The sequence below is a fragment of the Aquila chrysaetos genome, chromosome 1 (genome assembly GCF_900496995.4).
Source record: "Aquila chrysaetos chrysaetos chromosome 1, bAquChr1.4, whole genome shotgun sequence".
Lineage (NCBI taxonomy): Eukaryota > Metazoa > Chordata > Aves > Accipitriformes > Accipitridae > Aquila > Aquila chrysaetos.
The window spans coordinates 84117892-84140383 of NC_044004.1; the positions used below are offsets into that span (position 1 = coordinate 84117892).

Genomic DNA, 22492 nt, shown 5'->3' on the forward strand with positions numbered 1-22492 from the left:
AGAAAAGAGAACAAAGAATAGAGTCAGTGAACAAAGGATTACACCTAAAATATTGGGGAAGGGTTAATGCAGCTTTTGTTGGCAAAAAGTGTGGGTCAGGACCTGCTGGGATGCCTGCAGGCTGTGGTGGCCCAGGCAGTAGGGATACTCTGGCTCCCTGGAGGAAATCAACAAAGTCCATCACCAAAGATTCCTCAAGAGGGGAGAAATTACTTGTGTAGAAGAATAAAAGGTTAGAAACAGAACGCAGGACTAAATAATGGACACTTTTCTCATTGGAGAGGACTGGTCTGAGTCCCACGGAGCTGCTTTGGGATGTGTGCTCTTTGATGTAAAGCGAATCAGGAAGGTGAAACTTCCATCTTAAAGAGCTGAGTTACATATAAACAGGAAACAGTTCTCCTCGTCTTCTAAAACTCTTCACATACAATATAACTATGGTACAGCATGTATCAATTGAGTATCCCATCAGTGACCTTTAGATCTTGTCTAATAATACTAATATGTGATCACAGCCAGGGATAACTGTGGGGATCAACTTCACACACAACACAGTGGTAGCTTCCATGGGGAGAGCAAAACATTCTTGTACATAAGCAATGGTCGCAATGGTCAGGTGAAGTCGATGTGCACGAAAAGCACAGGGCTGGGCACGCAGATTTGGGGTTTGCTGTTGAACTGCCTCTCAGTACCGTTAAGAGGGAGCTCTGAAGGCTCTCTCAGTGCCAAGAGGCTGCTGTGTCAGCCTCGGCCTCCAGGTGGAACTGTGGACCTGCCTGGACCCACGGAGAGGCTAAAGCAGGCACCGAGAGGGCTACCCGCCTTTCTTTTGCTCCGTAAGTGCCTGCAGTCACTGCAACATCAGGGCTTCTTACTTAACAGGAGAGACGGTGGGGGATGAACCTCAGCGTGGGTTCCTGGGAGAAGGATGTTTCAGGCATAGGTACTGCTGCCTTACCGGTCTTTCTGATACCTCCTGGCTAAAAGATACGTGGGGAAAACTTGACTTCCTAATTAGACTGCCTTAAGAAGCACTGTAATTACATTTTATTGTGCTGCATTTTACTGTGGTGACCTGGGGCAGCAAAGAGGGAAGGAGAATAAAAATGTAGGGAGGGAAGGGATAGACTCGGATCCATCAGTCTTTCATACACTCTCCACAGCACACCAGTAGCCATACGGAATAACCACACTTAGCATTTCCTTACCAAAGGGGTGCCCATGCTGAGCCTGAGACGGTGGGAGCAGATGTGAAACAGAAAATGATTCCATCCTCAGGGATATTGGTAGATATTCCTGGACAAGAAATAAAAGCAGAAAAATGGCATGAGATGTCCGGGTTTGGTTATAAGCTTTATAATGGTTTGATGACAGAAAAGGTAACTGGTCCTGGACAAAGAAGCTGAAATGATACTACAGTCTCCTACTTGCTTGAAGTTGTTAGTGAAGCACTTGCAAAGAGAAATCCCGATATTACTAGCAAAGCCAAATATTATTAAAGGAAGAAATCTGGACCAAAACCACTAGGTCCTGGACAAAACAAGAAATAGATATGGCCACGCTAGCCCATTCTGTCGTAAGTGCAAGAGGCTGCTTCTGCCATTGTTGTGAATAGGAAAATATCCTTTCTTTTAGCTTTCAGATTAATGAGTTTTTAGACTGCAAAAAGACAAAACATTCTCTCCCATCAAACACTGCAGTCACATAAAAAGGGCTGAGCTCTTATCTGCTGGATCTGTCAGCACCTAAAATGATTGAGATACCAGTGTGCTGCAGTTCTTCGGAGGCATGCCGATCACCTGCACTGGATCAGCACTGGATCACCTGCAGGAAGTATAGATGTTATTTTTCATCCTGGCTGCTGTTCTTGCTAAATGGACAGCAAATAAAATCTTCATGTGAAAGTAGGGAATGATACCGGGTCTAGTGCTACAAGAGGATTCCGCTGAGAGGACTTCTCCTGGGACAAGATCCTCACTGTCTATTAGACACTGTTTCCACTGAGGCTGCTGAATGGCATGTCTCGTTAATAAACGTAAGCTTCTTACCAGTTATAACGCATATGGATAATCTGACAATTTCCAGGACCAGGCTGATGTGCCCAAAACCGACACAGCAAATCACTACAAGCACAAACTCCAAATAGACTTGGCAATACAATGCAGCACTTGCGTTCAAAAGAGAAGGCTCAGTTAGCCAGTCAACAGCTTGCTATTTCCTGGGTGATTTGTGTATGCATGCAGTAACTTGTTGCTGCAGGTTGCTTTCAATGTAGTATCATAAATTATTCTGTTTCTCATAAAATAAAATGAGTACCTCTTTGTCACCAGTGCTGAAAATCACATGGGCATCAGTTTATTCCATTCCTGTTCAAAGCAATCCTGAAGAATACAATTTAAGGCCATGTTTGGACACCGTATTAGGGCTGAACCCTAAAATACATTGGAAAGCTTTTAAATATGCAGTTCAAAGGTTTTATTCTACACTTCTCATGCATTTCACTGACAACACTTCTGGTGCTATCAAAATGCCCTACTAGTCTATTATTGTATCTTGTTCAGAAATAAATACCAGACCAAAATGTGGGGTAAAACACTTAATTTCATTGTGTGTGATGTTGGAGGGGAATACTTCTTCATTCTTTTATCTTCTATGGCAGTAAAAGCAATTTCCCGAGGAAAAAAAATGTGCAATGGCTGTTAATAGTAACAAGCTGCCTCCTGTGTAACACCTCTCACTTGGGAATATGAATAAATTTAGTCTAAAACCTCATCACTAGTGACAAAAGTATTAATATTAAAACCCTACAGGAATGGTGAAATCCATGGACAAGGGTTTTTTTTTTCCCAAATGATGACATGGTTTTGGGTACCTACTTTGAGATTCAAATATACCTGGCTTACAAAAAGAACTGAAGGTGCACTCTGAAAGTCATGCCACTTTCAAACTTGCAGCAAAACCGAAAGCATTTGCAGCCAATGAATGGACCCTGAAACACAACACTGGGAAATTTTGCCACTGCTGACGAGGGACACAAGATCAAGCCCAGAGCAAGCACATGTGACTGAAAATCCCTTCAGTATCTGGCACTGAGCAGGTAACCTCACACAGGATAGTAGTAAAGGACTGTTTACACTGAGAGGCATGCATTGGAAACAACTCAAAGCTCAGTTATCATTTGAAGATGGAAGGCAAAGAGATTCAGAAAGGTCTTTAGTGCTGTGCCATAACTGGAAGGAAAACCTCTGTATTTTTCTTTTGCTGTTCAGAAATGATTTAGATTGAGTTTTATTTCTGTTCAGAAGATTTGGGTAAGATTGGGGAAGGAGCCAGACATTCAGAAAGGTCACAGAAGGTCTCATAAGCCAAAACTTCAATTTTTGCAGTCTGTAGCGGAAGGAAGAAAGGCTGTTTAGTCTTACTAAGTTTTGCTCCTTCAGTATTTCCAGCTGAATTCTTTAATGACCTCGTTGAACTCCTCTGGCAATGACAAGCAGGTGAATACCTAGTATTTCCAGTATTAGGGATCTCACTGCAACAGAGGTTGCCTGCTGTCAGGGCCCTGAGTGTACCAATTAGCCTTAATAGTCTCAATGAGCCTCACCCAGAGCCTCCCCAAACACACCCTCGCCCATGGGTCCATAAGCCCATTTAAGCTCTGGCTTTAGCATTTTTACTCTTTTTGAACTATGCTGCAGGAGTGCTTGTCTATGGTTCAGCCTCAGCCTTGGGTTGGTCTGGCCATGGACCGCATTGCTCCAGACCCCTGACCTGTCACTTGACTTCCCAGCTTGACCTTGGACTTGCCTCATTGCCATGAACTTGCTCGTGATGTGGACTCCTGGTTGAATCTGGCTGTGATCTCTGGGCCTGCCAGGCTCACCTTGCTCAGGTACTGTGGGAGGAAGCCTGGACAGTGAAGTCGCTGCCCTGCCTGCTGTGTTATGGTGCTTGGCTCCCAGTCCCTTCGGGAGCAGCTAGTTCTTGCTGGGCCCTGATACCCACCTGCTATTAACGTACCACTTGCTATAAACTTGAGCACTGACTCCTGATAGTATTTCCTGGTTGCTATCTCACTCAAGATAAAAAAATTACATGGATATTAATTGGAAATAGATTTAGAAATATTTAAATGTTGGGATTCAGGTTATAGCAAGGGAGATGTTTAGCTTTGCAATCTGTGTTTAAATAAAGATGCTTTCAAATGGATTCTGTGAATTTATTTTTGGTGTAAGCAACAATATTCTCAACTGGCCACCTCCTATAACATCCCCTTTTCACTGGTGTCTATTTATATAATGTTTCATCTCAGGCTTTTTGAAGTAAAATATTCCCATTGACTCTAATGGTTGTTAAATGATCACATGCTTATTAGGTTCACCTGTTTCACACCTGAAACAGAACCATTAAACCTCTGAATTCAAAAGACTGGTGAACTATGCACATGTGAAAGGAGTTTGATGTTGTAGAAATGGCAGAGGTGGTGGGACTTATGTCTTTCATGCCTAGATGCTTGAAGCTTGCACTGTATCACATACCAGAAGAAAAAACCCTTGGTAGTGTTTTTCACTTAAGCTATCTTGTTCAGGCATGTGAGATAGGGGAAAAAAAATTATCAGATTACACAAGTGGAAAGTGTGATAGGGAAATCACCTCGATGACTTCAGTGGGGTGAATAAGACCCTTGCAATCCCCAACAATGTATTAGGTCAAGTGATGCAAAAGAGAAATAAACCATGCAAATCCTACATTAGAAGCGTGACCTGCATCTGCTTCTGGCAGGAAGTTCAGCTTTCAGCTAGTGTCTGTAACTGGCATTACTATGAAAACAAAACAGGTTGCATTGAAAACCAGTGTGTCACCTGCAGCTGAACTTCCTGGCTCTAAGGTGTGGAGCAAAACCATAATCCAACTTAAATGCTTTTTTCTGTGTTAGTTTATTTGTTTATGAAATGCAATGAGGGTGAAATATATTGCTTGAATCCTTTCCAGAGGATTGTAAGAGAGATTTATTTCAAAAAGTAAGAAAGCAAGCCTGTGTTTTTGTGAATTACAGATTCTGTTTCCATTTTAAAAGGTTAAAGTGCCTAAAGTGTTAAAGATAAGCTCATACCCATAATTTGCATCTTTTCACGCAAAATACACAGAATGAAGGTGATGTTTCTTTCAAAGGTCTTCTAGATCCGTACTTTAAAGTATACGTGGTAATTCATAAATCCTACTTTCGCAAAAAGAAAACCGGGTTTCACTTACATTGTCTGAGGTCTGTACTTGTATCTGAGAACTGTGCTAATACTTTATTTAATCACATAACCCATGGCTTCTACTAACTTTCCTCCATGCTGTATACTTTAGAGTGTTTCTTTTTCTGAACCTCGAGAAAAGACTCACAGTAAATCAAATACATCTCCTGGGAGACAGGCAGCTTCAATCTAGACAGCTATGTAATTTTATAGAGAAGTCAGGCACAAAGAAATAAAACTTAAATCTTGAGAGGTAATTAATTTGTTCTGGAATGACCTTTGGGGATGACAGCCTCAGCTTTGATGAGATCTTTGCAGATCCTGGCCTCACGGACTATCCCAGAGTCACAAAACTCTTCACCAAAGCCAAGAGCTGGACTGAAATCTCCGGGGTTCCAGGTTAATGCTTTATACATGTGATTGCCTTTTCTCTGAGTTTATCAATCTTCCACATCATGTATACATAATAAATCTAACTTACTTGCCAATTTTGTCTTGGGTCATCCTTATATTTTTCTTGCACAAGGGATTTCCCTTAAGCTGAAAATTCCTAATGGGTCCATGCTTTCACATGGGCACTTCTAAAGTAAGATACTGAAATTGTCTTGATTATTGCTGTCGCAGATACCCAGCAACTTCAACAGCAGTTACAAATGTGAAAATCAGGCCACTTATTTAAGCATCCACATGCAGATTCAAGAGTACAACTTTAAATATCAAAGGCCATGCTGTTAACTTGCCTGCAGAATGTTAACATCACACCCCATACCAGGTAACACTAGCTAGAAAATATGCACATCTGTTTCCTTCTCACAAAGTGATTTCATATCCTCAGGGTGACCCTTAGACAAAATTTCTGTATTCAAATACCCACACGGGAATGGGAGCTTCAGCTCCAAATTCTGATCTCAGCTTTGTGATTCAGGCCTCTTCTTCACTGCTTGGGACAACAGCAAGTAGCTGCTGGTTGTGCAAGAGCACTGAAGGGTGTGGAAAGGCTCTGTCCGATCTCAAAGAGCTGTGGCTCAACAACAGGGCAGTGTGCAGAGCACCTCAGGGCTGAGTCACCGCTACTATTATTCATTTTTGCTGAGGCAGTGTGCAAAAGCTCGGCTTCAAATAAGTAGCCCATTATTCTAGATACTCTTCAAAATTAGGAAAATGGGATGCTTGCTGGTGCTAGAGTCTTATAACCTGCAGTAAGCCCTGCACCAAAAGCTCTAAGATGCCATCTGGTAAGACTGCAAGTGCTGCTAGAAACCCTGTATATGCACTCTCTGCCATTCCTGACTTTTCTAAATGTATGTTGTCTGCTGAGTTCATGCTGAAAGAGAGGATCTAATGCATCCACTTACTGATCCTCTTACAGAGACACAGGATCATTCTGAACCCACTAATGAGCTATACCAGGAACTTAGGCTGAATGGTGGTGAAATGCCACCTGCTCGGAGCAGAAGCATTCTTACTTAGCTGAAACGTTTAAATGCTGACTGCGGCTCCTAGGCAGGAAGCTGCCCTGCTGTCCTGAAAGAGGGACTACCTTTGCTCTTTCAAAATGACAGCATCCTTGCTTGCGTACCATTAGTGCAGAAGTGACTTCTTGCACAGGGCTCCCAGGATGACAACAGTGCGACACAATGAGATTGCAACATGATGCTGGTATGATTTTATTGTCTTGCTGAAACTCATTACCAAGTTCCTGCCTCCAAGTAAAAAAAATGATATGAAAATGGCCTTTGGATGTCCCCACAATGAATGATTCATTTCGAAACAAGCGATGGCTGGTACAGGGGCTTGAGGATGGGGCCCTGAAAAACAGCAAAGATGCAACGTACCGGCATTGCCTTTTGCAGATAAGCGGCACTGGGAAACATATTCACAGTCTGAAAGACACGAGGCATGTCTGTGAGCAACTCACCTTAGGCAACAACTGCTCTTCTGCCTCCAGCCTGCTTGTTTTCCCCTTATACCATAGCAGTTACATGCCACACAACGCTCTAGTTGTAATGCTATAGTTGTGATAGTAGATGTAAAATAGAAACAATAACAGTATGGTCTGACTGCTTTCTGAGCAGCACTGAGTACCTGATACCGTCACTGGGTGCTGTTGAGGTGAAGGGATTCAGCATATTATTAGAGATCCAGCACTTCCTTAATTCACACCCATTGCTGCTAGCAGGAAGAGCCAACATGACGGAACTTGCCACAAAATGAAGTGACCTATATGTTAGTAAGGCTTAATAAAGACAGCTTTCGTTCTGTGATAAAAATGTCATTATGTCTCGTAATTCTATTATGTCGTATAACTTAATTTGGTGGCGCCTTAGCTCCTTAAGGCTTTAGAGCAACCGTCGCTAATCTTTCAGATATTATCCGCCAGCTAATACAGCATGTCTAATGCTTCATACAATGGATTACAGTAAATAATTTTCTAGGCTATGTTGTTACAACTAAGGATGTAGTCTGAGATGATATACAGCTTTGGGGAAGCCAGCGTAAGAAGTTCCTATGCCTTCCTCAGCCCTGGCCTCTAGTTCCCACATGTGCGGTGCAATCTTTGCACCATCTCCTCAGTTGTATCACTAACAATATTAAGAGCCAGAGTATAAAATGGGACCCCCCTCAAAAATATAAGAAAGAATCACCCTAAAAATAAAATGCCCAGCACTGGAGTGAAAAAAACCTGTCTGTAATAACAAGTACCTCAGAAATCTCAGCCTATTCCTATTCCCAGGTCTCAAAATAAGTCCCAGAAGTCTTCCACTGAAACTCCTGATTTGACTGCATGTCAATGAGAAACACTATTCCTTCCCAGATTAATCTGTCCAAAACATAGTAAAACAGCACAATAACTGTTGGTTATTGGGAAATTTCTTGGATTCAGAGAAGAAATAAGGAGAGGCCACTAAAGGAGGACTCCAAAGAACTCACCATGATGCAACACGACTTGCCTTAATGTTCTGCCTGAACAGTAAAATGTAATTTTTAGTATCTTCAGAAGGGAAGCAATTCATTTGTTGTCTGAACTTGTGCCACCTGGTTTACACTTCTTACTGTCAACAAATCATGTAAGTACTCAAAAAATGTGTATGAAAACCAAACTTCTCTGCTCTTATGTCTTCTGCTACAGACATATGCTTTTCATCTGCAATTTCTTTTGGGAAGTGATTACCATAATGTTTGGCATTTCCTTTCAGACTGGGTTGTGAAAAGCCTAGGACATGCAGTGGCTTATACGGAATTACAAGCATTCCTTTCAGAATGCACTATGGTGAGTTTAAGACATGACACACAATTTTTAATTAGTAACTTCGTAAACAAATATCACAAAACACCATTTACATTACATCATGAAAAGTACTACTATGATAGAAAGCTTTGGACAGGATCTTCTTGTCTATAATGGCAGGAGTGTTTATACCAGAGCAACAAAGAACCCATCAGCTTTTTCATACTGAAAACATTCAGCAGACAGTGCTTCAAAGGCCGATGATAAATTGAGCTCTATCTTGAAACTGGGCATAAAAGACTAAAAATTTCAGTAAGGCTGCACAAATATACTCCAGAATTCATTTTTTCCCTTCCTGTCCAATTCTATACCTTGAAACTCAAGCCTTATTACTTAAAGATTATAATAACAAAGGCTATGAGTTCATGTGTAATGTATAGCTATTCTCTTTCCCACACTTCCATAGCGTACTTCAAAAACTCATGTGAAAGGTGAACAGAGTGACGTTCAAGTCAACAAGTGCACATCCTGCTCATTTTGCAACATTAGCTGGAAGGAAATTGTTTTCAGACTCTGGTTTAGTAACCATTCCCTGATCAAAAATACTGTTACATTGCCCTCACTAAAGCACAAAACAAATCCTCATGAATTCATAATTGCACAGTGTTTTACAACTAACCACCACTTATAAAGAATGAGATAAAGCACTTGAGCCCCTCTCACTGTTCCTGGTACCCAGAAGTGAACAATTTTATTATCTGCAATACTTTCCAAAGTGACTTCCGTTTCACGGAGAAAAGCATTTAAAAATTCCAGAAACAGAGCTGAGAGGTGCAGTGTGGTTACAGGACCTTTGCAGTTCCACATGCATCACTTAAAGCTTTCACCAAAGATGGCTCCAAGTTAACACAATTGTACCTAAGTACATACTTACTCAGGCTGGACAGTCAAATGCTTTGAATATGGCACTTGGTAATTACTCTTTAAGGTACTATTGCCTGAAAATTGTTTATGTCCCAACTGTATTAGCTTGCTAGGCCTTCTATGCTCATGAAGACTTTTGTCACTCTTGAAACACTCATTATGCTCCACCTGCGATCAGTATTTAATTTGCAGTCAACACAAAAGTAACACTAAAGCTCACGTACAGTAGGAGGAGTGTTCGAGCAGCCATGTTAATGTGCTACGAGATCTTGTAAGATTCAAGGTTGGACAGAAGGTTCAAACTCTGAATGCCACACATTGCCAAAGTAACTGTCACCACCTAACTGCTTTGCCAGGATTCATGAATCACCCGTTCTTACAGGTCACAGAGTCAGGTTCTGGCAAAAACTTGACTACAGTTTTTGTAATGGTGCTCCTTGCTGGTCTGAGAAATGTCACTCTCCTGTTACCGTGCCAAAATGATTAGGTTATTAGCATAAATCATACCGGGGCCAACTGTGGCTGCAGCACCCTCAATGGTAGATTTCAGGATCCTGAAAGGAGGAAGCAAGGCAAAAAAAAACGATCACAGCTGTGGACTTCAGGAGAGCAGGATGGGGCTCTTCAGGCATCTGCTCAGAAGAATCCCATGGGAGACCATGCTGGAGAGCAGAGGGGTCCAGAAGCACTGGCTGATTTTCAAGTATCATCTCCCCGCCAAGCTCAAGAGTGGGCCATCCCAGCATGCATGAAATCAAGCAACAGCAGCAGGAGGCCTGCATGGATGAACAAGGAGCTCCTGACAAAACTCTAACATAAAACAAAAGCATACAGAGGTTGTGAAGTCTCCATCCTTAGAGATATTCAAAACTCAACTTGACAAGGTCCTGAGCAACCTGCTGTAGTTGGCCCTGCTTTGAACGGGCAGGATGTGTGTGTGTGTGTGTGGATGTGTTTGTATGAATGTGGACTGGGCGTTCTCCAGAGGGCTGTTCCAACCTTATTCTCTCATGCGTCCCTCTGAAACTGTGATTCTCCACCTGGCTCAGGAAGAGGTAATGATGTCTGGTTAAATGATACCTGCAGTGCCATTGGACATCCGTATTTCCAATCCAGAGTGGTCATGCAATGATTTGTTGAGGAGGTTGTCTGAAATAGGGAGTGAGAAATCTCTGAAGTCAGACATGGGACACTTGAATCCAAATAAATCTGAAAGATAGATTTGGGAGATAGAGGGAAGTAGGGATCTTTTTCCAAAACAAAATGAAGCCTAAGGGCTACATTTTTGAGATGGCAGACAGCAAACCTCCAAGTAACATGGTTTTATTCACGTCAGCTTTAGAGAAAGGGAAAACATTTTTAGTTGTGGTGATAGATTTGATGCTGGTACCAGAAAAAGGTGAACTGGGGAAGTTCTCGCTCTCAGGACTGTGTTACAAATCACATGGTGAATGGTGAGTTTACAATGTTGCTCTGTTTATTTCCCACCAGGTCTGAGGAATACCTAGTCTGTAAGATTTGCTCCATCAGACCTCCTGGGTAGTGGGAAAGTCCGAGTTGCTTTTGGACCACCTCAAAGTTTCCCAGGAAAGACACACTAAGCGTAAAGGAGAAAAAAATTGTCTCAAAGTATCTCAAGTCCTGTAAGACTCCCAAATCCTTCGTGGATTTGGTGGAACAGAACTTGGCCAAATGCCTCAGGCAGAACAGTAAAACTAGAATACACGAGTACAATCTTTTCAGGAGATAACCTTTTAAACCTCATCAAAGCCAAAAAGTAGGTGCAAACATAAAGTCTAACCAAGAAGAAGGAGTCCTAGGTCTCTTGCATTTCTCATTTACTCTCTGACAGTCTGTGAGAAACAATTCTGGAGGATATCTTACTACCCAAGCAGTTTTTGTCCTCCAAAACTGCAGAAATCATGGAGATTTTGCAGAAGCAATGGACATCTTTTCTGAAGAATACGTGTCATTGACAGGACGAACCTTATGAAAGACTGTGTGCAGTCATGTATGCCACTTCAGAAATGAAAATGATTAAAGATACGCTGGAATCAAAGCTTATAATGACTCTTAAGCGTTCTGAAGCTCTCCAGTAGTCATTGCACTTAAGAAGAATGGGGAAGGGATATTGTTTTGTGTGGGTGCTTGAACATTCTGCTTGGTGACTACCCCGGGGCAGTGCATGCCTTACGCTCCTAATGGATGGTTTCCTGGTTAACTGTACTGGGATTGGATACCTCAACAGGTTGGACTTAAAAAGCAGGTATTGGCAGACTTTCAGGAAAAAAGAGCTGGGGAAAATCAAACTCCTTGCTGTAGGTTTATATCCTTGATCTACATTAAAGATTCAGATGTTTGGGTTTGGCATCGGCCACTAATGGTCTCTGTCAAGACAGCTGTTAATGCTAAATTGAAGTGGGTAAATTCCTGTATTCTAATTACATTATTTTTTATAAGATTAAATTAGCTCTGTGCTGGAAGTAAGAGAAACAGTGATATACAAGAGTAATTTTCACATCTTTCATTGAATCCCAACAACAAATAGTTTTCCTACAATAAATAGGAGAAGATGCCTTTTATTCAAAGAGAACCAAGCCCAGAAAGGACAAACACTGAAGCATAATACTGAAGAGAGGGTAGGGTGGGAATGGCAGATGGACATTAGGGCTTTCAGAAGCTCAGGACACACCTTAGGAATTACTAAAGGTATAAAACCACATGCAATTCTAACCACGACAGTTCAAGCTAGCTCAGCTATTGGTTGATGGTGGTTTGGTAAACATCAGACGCACAGTCATACTATACACAAATCAGTCATACAGAGATAGGATCTACCTCAGATTAAGAAGATCAATCTGCGTAGGAAGTGTTTAGGTCAGATTACAAATGACTACTTTCAACTGTCAAGTCACTTTCTTTTGAAGATTTAAAGAATAGCTTCCTCACTTTCCCCAAAGCACCAGGGTGAATTGCAAATGCACTAGAAACTTAGGATGTGAGGAGATACGATTCAGTGAAAAACTACCACGATGGTGAGACATAGATTTGCATTGCTAAACAATGGTATTTTTATTTTCAAGTTCACAGAATCTGAGAAACTTTACACACAAATAGAGTTGCTTTCTAAAACTGCTGTGTCCTGGTTTTGGACAGGCATGTCCCATGACATGCTGTAATACTGCAGGCAACCTATGGAGGCTTAAAAAATATGAATTCTGTCTTCGTACCACCGGGCCATTAAAAACCTAGAGAGCTACTTGTGAGTGCTTGGAAAAAACCAAGGTGCGAATTCACAAACTCTCCCTGTCACACAAGTATTCTGGTTTGCTATTACGTATCTATGAGGAGTGGGAGAAGGCAAAACAGGTCATATCTAAAGCATTTGTTTGACCCGCTGCTGACTTTTGATCAGTGTTACAAAATCCATTGCAGTTAAAGGAAGCAACTCCGTAGCAGGAGTTGCCATGAAGTCAGAATAATGTAAATTATTCCCTGGGGTTTTTAATTTGATATAGGAACAAAATTACAACATGAAATGAAGGAAAGAAGAGGGAAAGCCAGTGACAAGAAAAGTGAGTTTGGTTCCCCTGAAAACCATTACCGTCCCGCACAGCGTTACCAATCAGAAGAAGTATATGCTGGAGGTGCTGCCTTTGCTCTTTTTTCTTGAGGAGCAGGACTGGGTGGGAAGAGACAGGACCCGGGGTCTTTTCCCATCTCAGCTGACCTTCCTGACTTCTGCCTAGCAGCTGTAACAACTGCAGGAGGAAGCGCAATACCCAGGTGCAACTGCAACGGAAATCCTTATTTGTACCTATTGATAGGGAAAACCAATCTCTTCCACAGCAAATATTCAAAATCAACACATCACAGAGCAGAACAAACACAAATTGTTAAGCTGCAAAAATCAATACCGTGCACTCAGCGGGGCAAATACTTAAACCTGTAAGTAAACGAGCAGAAATGAATTCCCGGGGAAGTTACCTGCTTGGACTCAGCTGATGTTTCTGCAGTGTCCGACCAGCAGGACTGCACCAGAACCAGATTCCTTAGGATGTGTTTGTTCCGTTTTGGCCTCCAGTTTGGCACTTAGTCGCATTATCCCTCAGGTGCAGTGTCAGAGGTCTTTGTTTAAGGAGCTAAAAACTTTGTCTTGGTTTCATGTAATGTAAACGTACATAGAGTCTGCTCAGTGACGATCAGTCCCACGAGGAGCCAGCTTCCCACACAATGGGGCTGGGCCCTCATGTATAAAATGCACACTGCGGTTCCCTTCCTCTCCAAGTTCTTCTGCCTTCACCTTTTGTTCACTCAGGTGCAGGCAAGAGGCACACACGTAAGCCTTCTAACTCCAGTTCAAAGTGATTTTTCCTCCACACAGCTGAACCTTCAGAAACAAAAAATGCCTTGATGATATACACACAGGAATTTGAGGGCAATGCACTCTCTTCTGTCTCCTAGTAGCTGTTGTGCTTCGCATCATCTCAGCGCCTCTGCGTTCAGGACCTTGCTCTCTTCAGACTTAGAGCCAATGCCGAAGCGTGACTCCAGTGATTTTCATTTATTGCTGATTTACACCAGTAGGCGGATGATTAGAATTGCAATACCCATGTAGCACAGGGTTGTTAATTCTTCTTGGCTTTGCAATAGGCTTGAAAATACAATAGCTCTGGAAAAACTGTCATTATTTTATCCTCCTCCCTTAAGTAGGTAAAGGCTACCTAGAAAACAGACTTCTAGTTTTGGCACAGCTGAGGGGATAGAAACTTGCAAAAGGGAGGCCAGGGAGTAAGGGAGAGAGAGTGAGCAAGTCCTACTCCTAAGTATCTTCTCCAGTCCTTTCCTCATTCTCAACTACTGTTTCTGCTCAGTCATGGAAATCTTGACCTTGTCACATTAAATAAAACATTTGAGTAACCCTTTGGTTCGTGTATTGTAATTGGTTTTCAGTTAGTTACGATGATTAATGAAAAATGGTATTTATTTAATACGAGAGACAACACATGGTGATACCAGCTGAAATACTGGAAAGTCCCTGAGTAATCCTACCACAATTTTTTTTTTCTTCTTAAAGATGCAACTAATGCAATTAAACCACAGTGGTCACTTTTTCTTTGAAAACATTGCTGCATGTTGAATAGCATGAACATCCTGATCATGCTTCAGGCAGCATCCTGTCCGTTTTCTTTCTTTTCTTCTTCTTTTTTTTTTTTTTTCCAATACTACTTCCCTTTCTGGAGATGACTTCATTTCCTATGCAGTTACTACATACAGCGGGAAACCCCGGGAATATACAAAGGCAGATATTTTCCATCAAACCCGATCAGTAAATGGCTTTTGATTGTATTGTTAATAGGCCAAAGGGCACAGAAAGGAAGGACTGCAATTTTGGATTCCTTCAGAGTGCTGAAAACTGTGAATAAAGTTCTCAGTCAACCGTAAGTGTTCTGCTTGAGGCTCAGGGACTTTGCTGAAGCAATGCTCAGCATCACCATTAATGAATTTTTGAAATCCAGCTGTAAGGGTGTAGTATTAAATGCATAGCACTAGGATCCAGAACAGCTAGCAAGATGAACAAAGGGAAATTAAGCTGGCTAGAGAGAAAGAAGTGATAGCGATGGTTTTAGATGTGGTATATAATTGTGTATTGCTGGAGCACTTGCTTGTGCTGCAGGTAGATCCACATGCCAGGTCCTCTCAAGACAGAACACAAAGGCGCTTCTCCTGCCTCTAAACCAGAGATTTCATCAGCAGTGTAAGTGGAAAAAAATATTCATCAGCATAGGTGTTGCAACTGTACTTCCCTGCAGCAATAATCACAGGCCGCACAGAAAAAACAAACAGGAATAGGGATCATCATCTCCTGTGCTGTGAGGAAGTAGCACTGTGGTACAGCAGAGCTCCGGCTCTCATCCTTGTTCTTAGAAGACTTTGCAAAACTTTATGACTAATTAATACTCCTTTGTTAAAGCACTCGCACAGTGACCTTTGTAACACCTGCCCAGTAGAGGACTGGTTCAGAAAATACACTTCACTCCATGCCCAGCACTTCTGGAAACAAATGAATGCAACTTCCATTCTTGTTAATGGTGGTAAATATCAAGCATAAGCAGCTTCAGGAAGAGAGGCAGAGACAACCACAACAATTTCAGTGAGGCCTTCCTGAGAAGATGGGCTCATCAAAATGAGTTAGGCTTTCAGAATTGCATATTAACTAAACAAAAGAGAACGAACATTTTTGTAGAGGGGTGACCCAGACACTGCTGAAGTTCATCAGGAAGATAGGTACTAAACATGTATCTCATGGTTGCAGTTCTATTTACAGCTGTTTATTCCATATCTTTCATATAAAAGTCATTCACTGTGACAGTTGGCAAACTTAAAATCTTGGGTTTTCTGTTGCTATCTCATTAAGAAATAGTTAGGGGGAAAAGACGTACACTTATGGTATTTGTAACTGTAAGTAAATTCTCTGTTTGGCCCTCTCAAGTCAGTCAAGTTGCCTCAGGTAAGGTTCACAGTAGAGACTGTCTCGCCACCAACATGCAGATGACACTGAAGACCCGGACTGCCAGACAGAGATGCAAAGTTGAGATATTTTCCCTTTGCAGATCAAAAGTATGCATAGATTTTGCATACAGGGTCACAGAAGTATAAGAAAGTAAGAGGAAGAATTTGCCAAAAGGAAATCTAAAGCTCAAGCAGAACTACCCTTTCCTGCTGAACCTAATATTCTTTAAAAAAAAAAACAACAGGAGTTGTCACATTCACTGACTTAGCTGCTCAGCTACTTCTAAATGATCGTTTACATGTTTGGATCCAAAATTCCAGGCATGAGGCAGGATTTCTAAAGATACTGGTGAGCAATCATTGATGGAGATAAGGACAGAGCAGTGCAAGGGGTTCCCCAGGGGAAAGAAATCCCCCACTGCTCATGTGAGCATAAACAAATGTAAAGTTCCAGGTCACTCACCAGTCAGGGAAAGTTGGGGAGAAGCATACAGAAAATGATCGGAGAAACTCCAAATTTTTCACTCAGGTACCTCAAGCTCTTACCAATTCATACCAATTCATTTTCTCCTTGTATGCAGGCCAAAAGACATTTCCATTGATACTCTAGTTTGCGTTTCTGTGAACAGTTTGCTGTGCATGGAGATAGTGTGTTAGGGGGGGAATAAAAAGTCCGGAGATAGGAATGAACAACCCGGTCTACGCTGCTATCAGGCAACAGGACAATATTTTGTAAAAAGAGATCAACCTGGAGATGTGATAAAGGTCTACAGAATTATGAAGGAGGTGGAAGTCAGAGATAAGGACCAATATCTAACTCTTGTTTTCCCATAAAAGAATCAGGAGGCATCAAATGAAACCAGGCTCAGAGTGGGAGACTACTAGGGATAAGTCTCAAACACACTTGATCTTTTCTTACACATTCCTAGACATCTGCTGATGGCCTTGATTGAAGAGAGGATACTCTCTAGGCAGACCTCTCGTTTGACACAGAAGGACTGTAGTTAAGTGCTTATGTGCTTAACGTTAGCTACTCCAGCTATGTTCACTGCAAGCTGAAAATTTACAGGAAAAACAGGTGCTTAATTCCATATCTACACATCTTATTAGGCTACTATTCAGAACACATCCTCAAAGACTATTTATAAACTTAATTGTGTAAAACTACAGACATGGTAATAGTAAGTGGGATTCAGTCTGGCATAACATAAATCTCTGTATGACAACAATAAACCTGTATTCAGTCATATCTGCTCCTATGCTTTGTTCCTTTGACCATCTCCATTACCTGCCAGAAGAACAATAACAGGATTCCTTAATGTTTAATCCCCCAAAAGCTCACCTGTGTTTTAGTATGATTTTCTATTGTTAATAAGAATGGTTGTACATCTATGACTTTATCTGAATAATCCTCCTTTGTGATTCCATCTTCACTTTTCCTTTAATTTTATGATAATCAGAAGAAATCTTCTCTTTACAGGGTCAAATTTAAATTTGCAAGAGTGCCTCAATTTATTTCAGAAGGATAATCCTGCAGCAGCTTTTAGACTTTTCCTCTGCCCGAATTCAAAGCAGCAAACAGTGAAGAAGTTTTAGCTTCAGAAGAAGCAGTCATCCTCAAAAAAATCCACCTGATCAGGCAAAGCAGTTCATCATAATCATAATAATATATTCTGTGTGTTCTCAATAGTAAGACAATATCTGGATTCTGTTGCTTATTTCATAGATGCTAGGTTTTAATGTATCAAAAGATACTGTAAGTATTTCTGCAGAAGTTATCTCAGCATATGAAGAAAGATTTTTTTAAAATGTAATTGCATATAAGGACAAGGGGAGCTCCTTAAGATCCAGTTCTAGTACCTATCTGTCTAGTATCTATCATTTACATGAAGTATTAGCTCTTACTTCTATGATGTCTTAAAATGAAAAAAAATCAAAGCCCAAAGACACAAAGATGGAAAATCACAGATCAAATGCCTTCCACCAGAAGTGGAAAGTCACAAACAGTAACATAATAATAACATCAAAAGTACGAAGGTACAGAAGAAAATAATCACGAGGAATAGAGTGTTACAAACCCCTCATAGATTCCACAAAGCTAAGTGCAGGGCAATTTTGTACATATTTGATGTTTTTTTATTTCTTTAATTAATAAAGTGTTTTCTGTTAATGAAAAGCAATTTTGTGGTCATCTAGGGAAAGGGGCTTACCCACTCACCTATGACTCATTTCTCAGTAGCATCTTACAGGTTCGGAGTTTCCACTGTTATGACCCACTCGTGGTGCTGGAGTGCACAGGGGAGGCCAAGGCAGTATATAATCACGGCAGGTCCCAGAGCACAGGCACTGGCCACCCTTGGGGCTGCTGGAGCTCACCTCACCACAGAACCAGACCCAGGTGGCACAAGGAAGAAACACTCTTGCATCATGACGGGCAAGGCTGTGGCTGCTGTCCTGACTCTTCTCCTGATCTCAGCAGTTGGAACAAAAGGTAAAGAAATCCTTCCTAAAGCTCTCCTAACTAATTGCTAGTGTAAATGCTGATGGGGGAGCTACGACGCTCCTTAGAAGTGCAGCAAATAACTCTTCTAATACCATAAGCAAAAAGAACATGTTATGCTTTCTGTGGAAAGAGTGAAACAGGCCACCTTTTTTTTTTTCTTCTCATTTTACAGGTAAGGCCTTGCCACGCTCAGCGATTGAACTCCGGTGCCAGTGCCCAAGCACCCATTCCAAGTTCATCCATCCCAAGTTCATTCAAAATGTGAACCTCACCCCCAGCGGACCTCACTGCAAGAATGTTGAAGTCATGTAAGTGCTTTTGCAAAATCATGCCGATTACTTAACAAGGAGGAAACAGATTTTACATTAAGGATGATGCAAGTGTTCTCTGACAGATGTAACAAGCCAGCAGGAGCGGCTACTCAGGATGCAGAACAGCAACGCTCGTTGCTGTTACAAACGATACGCTACATGTTATAAGTTGCGTGTTGTTTTTGCCAGTCTCTACTTTTTAAACACCCCATGAATATTTCAACCTAAACCCGCAGTCATCAGACAGCAAATAACTTGCGAAAACTCTGAATTCTACCAGCACGTGAGAAGAGAATTAAACTCACGGAGCCATGCTGAGCAAGTGATTAAAACATGGAATTTAACGGCTAGGTCAAAAATATGATCACATTGCTACTTAAGTCAATGAAAAAACTACCATTAGCATACAAATCATATAATCAGGTCACAATTCCAGAACTCTTACTGTAACAAAATTCCTATGGACTGGGCAGTACAGTTTCTGAATCAAGATGGAAAGATTTAGCTCTTCAGTTAAACACCATCACAAATACAAAGCAAGCTGGGGAAAAAAAAAAGAAGCAATTTTGAAAAGAGTGAGAGTCCTGCAAACAATTTAATGCATTCAAACAAACAGATATGAGAAGATATGAAAGCATTTAAAAAAAATCCAAACTTTATGTTAGGCTACAGCCTGATACAGTTTAAAGTAGAACATGTAAGTACACTTAGAATGATGTTACGACAGAAAAGGGAAATTGCCTTGTAATTCACTAAGTAGACCTTTCGCCTTCCTTTTTTCTCTGTTGCAGAGCTACCCTGACAGACGGCAGAGAAGTGTGCCTGGAGCCCACTGCCCCCTGGGTGAAGCTGATCATCAAGGCAATTCTGGACAAGTGAGTCATTTGTTCTCAGTGAGCATGGCTTATCAAAAACTTGTATTTTAAGTGAGCTAGCAAACATGTACAGCATAAAGCATTCAAAAATTCTGTCTCAGGCAGTTACTACCATTTGTGTTCACTAATGGGGACAAACACTGCGATTGCTCTGAGCTTTAATTATAGCATTAGTTTCAATCCCTTACTGTGCCACACACCCCACATGAATGTTAGCTACATCTTTCGTAAGGCACAAGCGTACTGAAAACCTGCAGCTCAAGTACTCAGGAAATCCAGGCATTAACCCACTGGTTTTCTCTTGCTTGCAATAGTAGAAAGCAACAATCAGTTTTTCAAAACTAATGGCATTTAGGCAAGCAGGGGAAAAATCAGGCCCGAGAGATGTCAAGTGAAGCATCAAACTATGGAAGCCCACAGTTGCTGAGTGCTTGTGAAAAGGTCACAATGTACCAGTGTCCCTTAGGTTCAGTAACAGCTTTTAAGGGGCTTGGACACAGAAGCACAAACCCTTAGTGGCGCATTTCATCACAGCGAGTGATACCTGTTCCATGGACAAGTTCTAATTGTCTCCTTTTCCATTTTCTTTCTTTCTAGGGCAAATGCCAAACCTGAGATAGTGTCCTAAGACGAAGAAGAAAAACGTCCTAACTCTTCCAGAAAGGCAAAAATGGGAGAGATGCTCATCCAGCTTTTGGCAGCTCATCTTCTCCTGCCTCCTACCTTCACACTTCTAACAGCATCTAGAGAGATTTTGTAGTTAGCTGACAACAGTACTTTAAGACTTTTAAAGAGGTCTCATTATGTAGGAGAGAAACCACTGACACCAGAAAAAGCTGGCAGAAAAAATGGCTTGTGAAAGGAGATGGAGACGATTCTGGAGTCATTTTTGCTAAACACAGCTGGATCAGTGCAGTGCGCTTTCAGAAGAGCTTTCACTAATGACACCTTCCCTTTTTGCTAACAGTTTAGGAAAAGACCAGTGACTCCTCTCCAGGAAAACATGGATAGGTAGCATCAACTGTACCTAGGTCACTGCCGCTCAGAGCGGGCTACTGACTGGAAGAGGGGAGCTTGCAAAATTAAGAAGCCAAAATTCTGAGACATCAGGTTTTGTGCCATAATTTTCAAGATATTATTTATTGTTAATTAGTATTGTGAAGGTATAAACATATATTTTCATGCCATCTTTTGGTAAGAAAAACGCACTTTATTTATTTGCATATTTATTTATATTTATTTATTTTTGCATATTTATTTACTTTTGCATAAGAATGTAGTTGGTCTTCAGGGTTTATTTATTTATTTATTTATTTATTTATTTATTGAAAATATTTATGTTTATGTACCTAATAAATGCTTGTTGAACTATTTTTACTGCAATGTTGCGTGTTATTAATTTTCTTACTGAATACAGAACTGAAAAAGAGGATGCATTTTCTTTCATTTTGTATCACATAATGGGTTCTCAGAAGGGCAAGTGGTGGCTGAGTTGTGGGGCACAGCAAATTACAACAGCAGATTCTTGCCTCTGGTGAGTGCAGATGGTTTCCAATAGGAGGAATTATAAAAATTATCTACTTTCTTCCTCTCTTCTTGCCAGACTCAGTGTTTTCAGAGGTCTGGGTGATAAAATTCACAGATAGAAAGTAATGAACAAATAACGGTTAGTCACAGGAATTCCAAGGCCATAGCAGTGGTGGCGCTCAGACAGCATGTCAGCTGAGAATCTGGCACTGAACAGGTTTTTTCATTAACTTAAATAAGCAGGGAAATCTGATAAACATTAAGGAAGTCACTGAGCATTCTCCCTAATTCCAGTGAGCGGGGAGGACTACATCAGGAGAAGTCCTAAGAAGTAGAGCTCTGACTGTACGGTCACACACCTGCCAGTGACATAGCCAGTTACAGAGGAATGGCTGGAACAGAAGCAGCGAACACTTGAGAAAATGGGAAAGTTGTGCAAGTTTTGATATTTGTTTTGCTTTTGTCTTTTCCAATAAGGAGCCAATCCATATTCTGCACAAACAGCTCACATTTGCTCATGGTGCAAGATAAAAAGGAAGTTTCTGGTACTGTTTGAGCAAGCTCTTGTGCAAGATGACAATTATTCCAACAATGCTTTGCTCCCTATCCCCATCTCTGCCCCTGTCCCGCAGCACTGCATTACACAGCCTGCTAGACCTCATCCTCAGAATGTTAAGGAGACAAAGTTTCTCAAGGGGACAGGTTTTGTTCAGCCTTGTTTTACAACACTAAGCCTTCCGGTTTTCTGAGTGATTTTTTCAAGCTATCTTCTTTCAGAGATCTAATTTGCAGGTAAGCATGTCAGAAATAGCAGCCAAGATTGGGAAGAGGTGGGGAAGAACTACTTTACATGCACCCCCACAGAAGTATGTGTGTATCCTAAAGGACTGGCACCAGTTTTAGTGCTACACAGATACTTACAGTAAGCGCATAACCTTTATCACCAGCAAAATCCCAGTTAAGTTACTGGGTGCTGAATCACGGCCAAGGAAGGGCTCTTCTCGTAAATTCTTCTGTCCAAAACATCAGCAATGGCTGTGCTCCCAGGACCCTAGGCAGGGCATCTGCACAGCGGCTGAACCGTATCCCTTCTTTCTCCATAGGTTATCGCTCATCAGTCAGACATGATTCAGAGGCTGGCTAGAAATGATAAAATACTGCATTTCTGTTCTGTATCCACTCAGAGGACACCTTTCTTAGGAACAAAACAACAACCCTCATGCTTCCAAAAATGTGTTTCAGTGCTCTCAGAGACTGCTGAGAGAAGCACTGCAGCTTTTCTGACTTGATGACTAGCTTTGTCAAATGTCGGCTGTTCTCCCCTGTTGTTTCTGCTTTGCTAATATTGTCTCTCCACAGCTGAACAC

General features: G+C 41.4%; 2 protein-coding genes across 3 annotated transcripts in view; one reads left to right on the plus strand and one right to left on the minus strand.

The window, feature by feature from the left end:
• The window catches only part of RASSF6 (Ras association domain family member 6), a 31638-nt gene extending 30342 nt beyond the window's left edge, over window positions 1–1296 (minus strand). Inside the window, exon 1 of the mRNA XM_030011443.2 lies at window positions 1209–1296. The gene's annotated coding sequence lies outside the window, so the exon portion shown is untranslated. The remainder of the gene's footprint in view (window positions 1–1208) is intronic.
• A 6979-nt stretch (window positions 1297–8275) lies between these two features.
• Window positions 8276–20705, plus strand: LOC115340258 (interleukin-8-like). 2 transcript variants are annotated; one of them, XM_041126626.1, is made up of 5 exons: window positions 8276–8282; window positions 18253–18400; window positions 18585–18720; window positions 19515–19598; window positions 20196–20705. In XM_041126626.1, exons 2-5 carry the CDS (start codon window positions 18337–18339, stop codon window positions 20224–20226), a joined length of 315 nt encoding a protein of 104 aa, XP_040982560.1. In that variant the 5' UTR covers window positions 8276–8282; window positions 18253–18336; the 3' UTR covers window positions 20227–20705. The 2 variants fall into 2 exon arrangements, with proteins under 2 accessions (XP_040982560.1, XP_029867420.1); XM_030011560.2 differs by lacking the exon at window positions 8276–8282 and having other exon boundaries at window positions 18140–18400.
• The last annotated feature ends 1787 nt before the right edge of the window (window positions 20706–22492 follow it).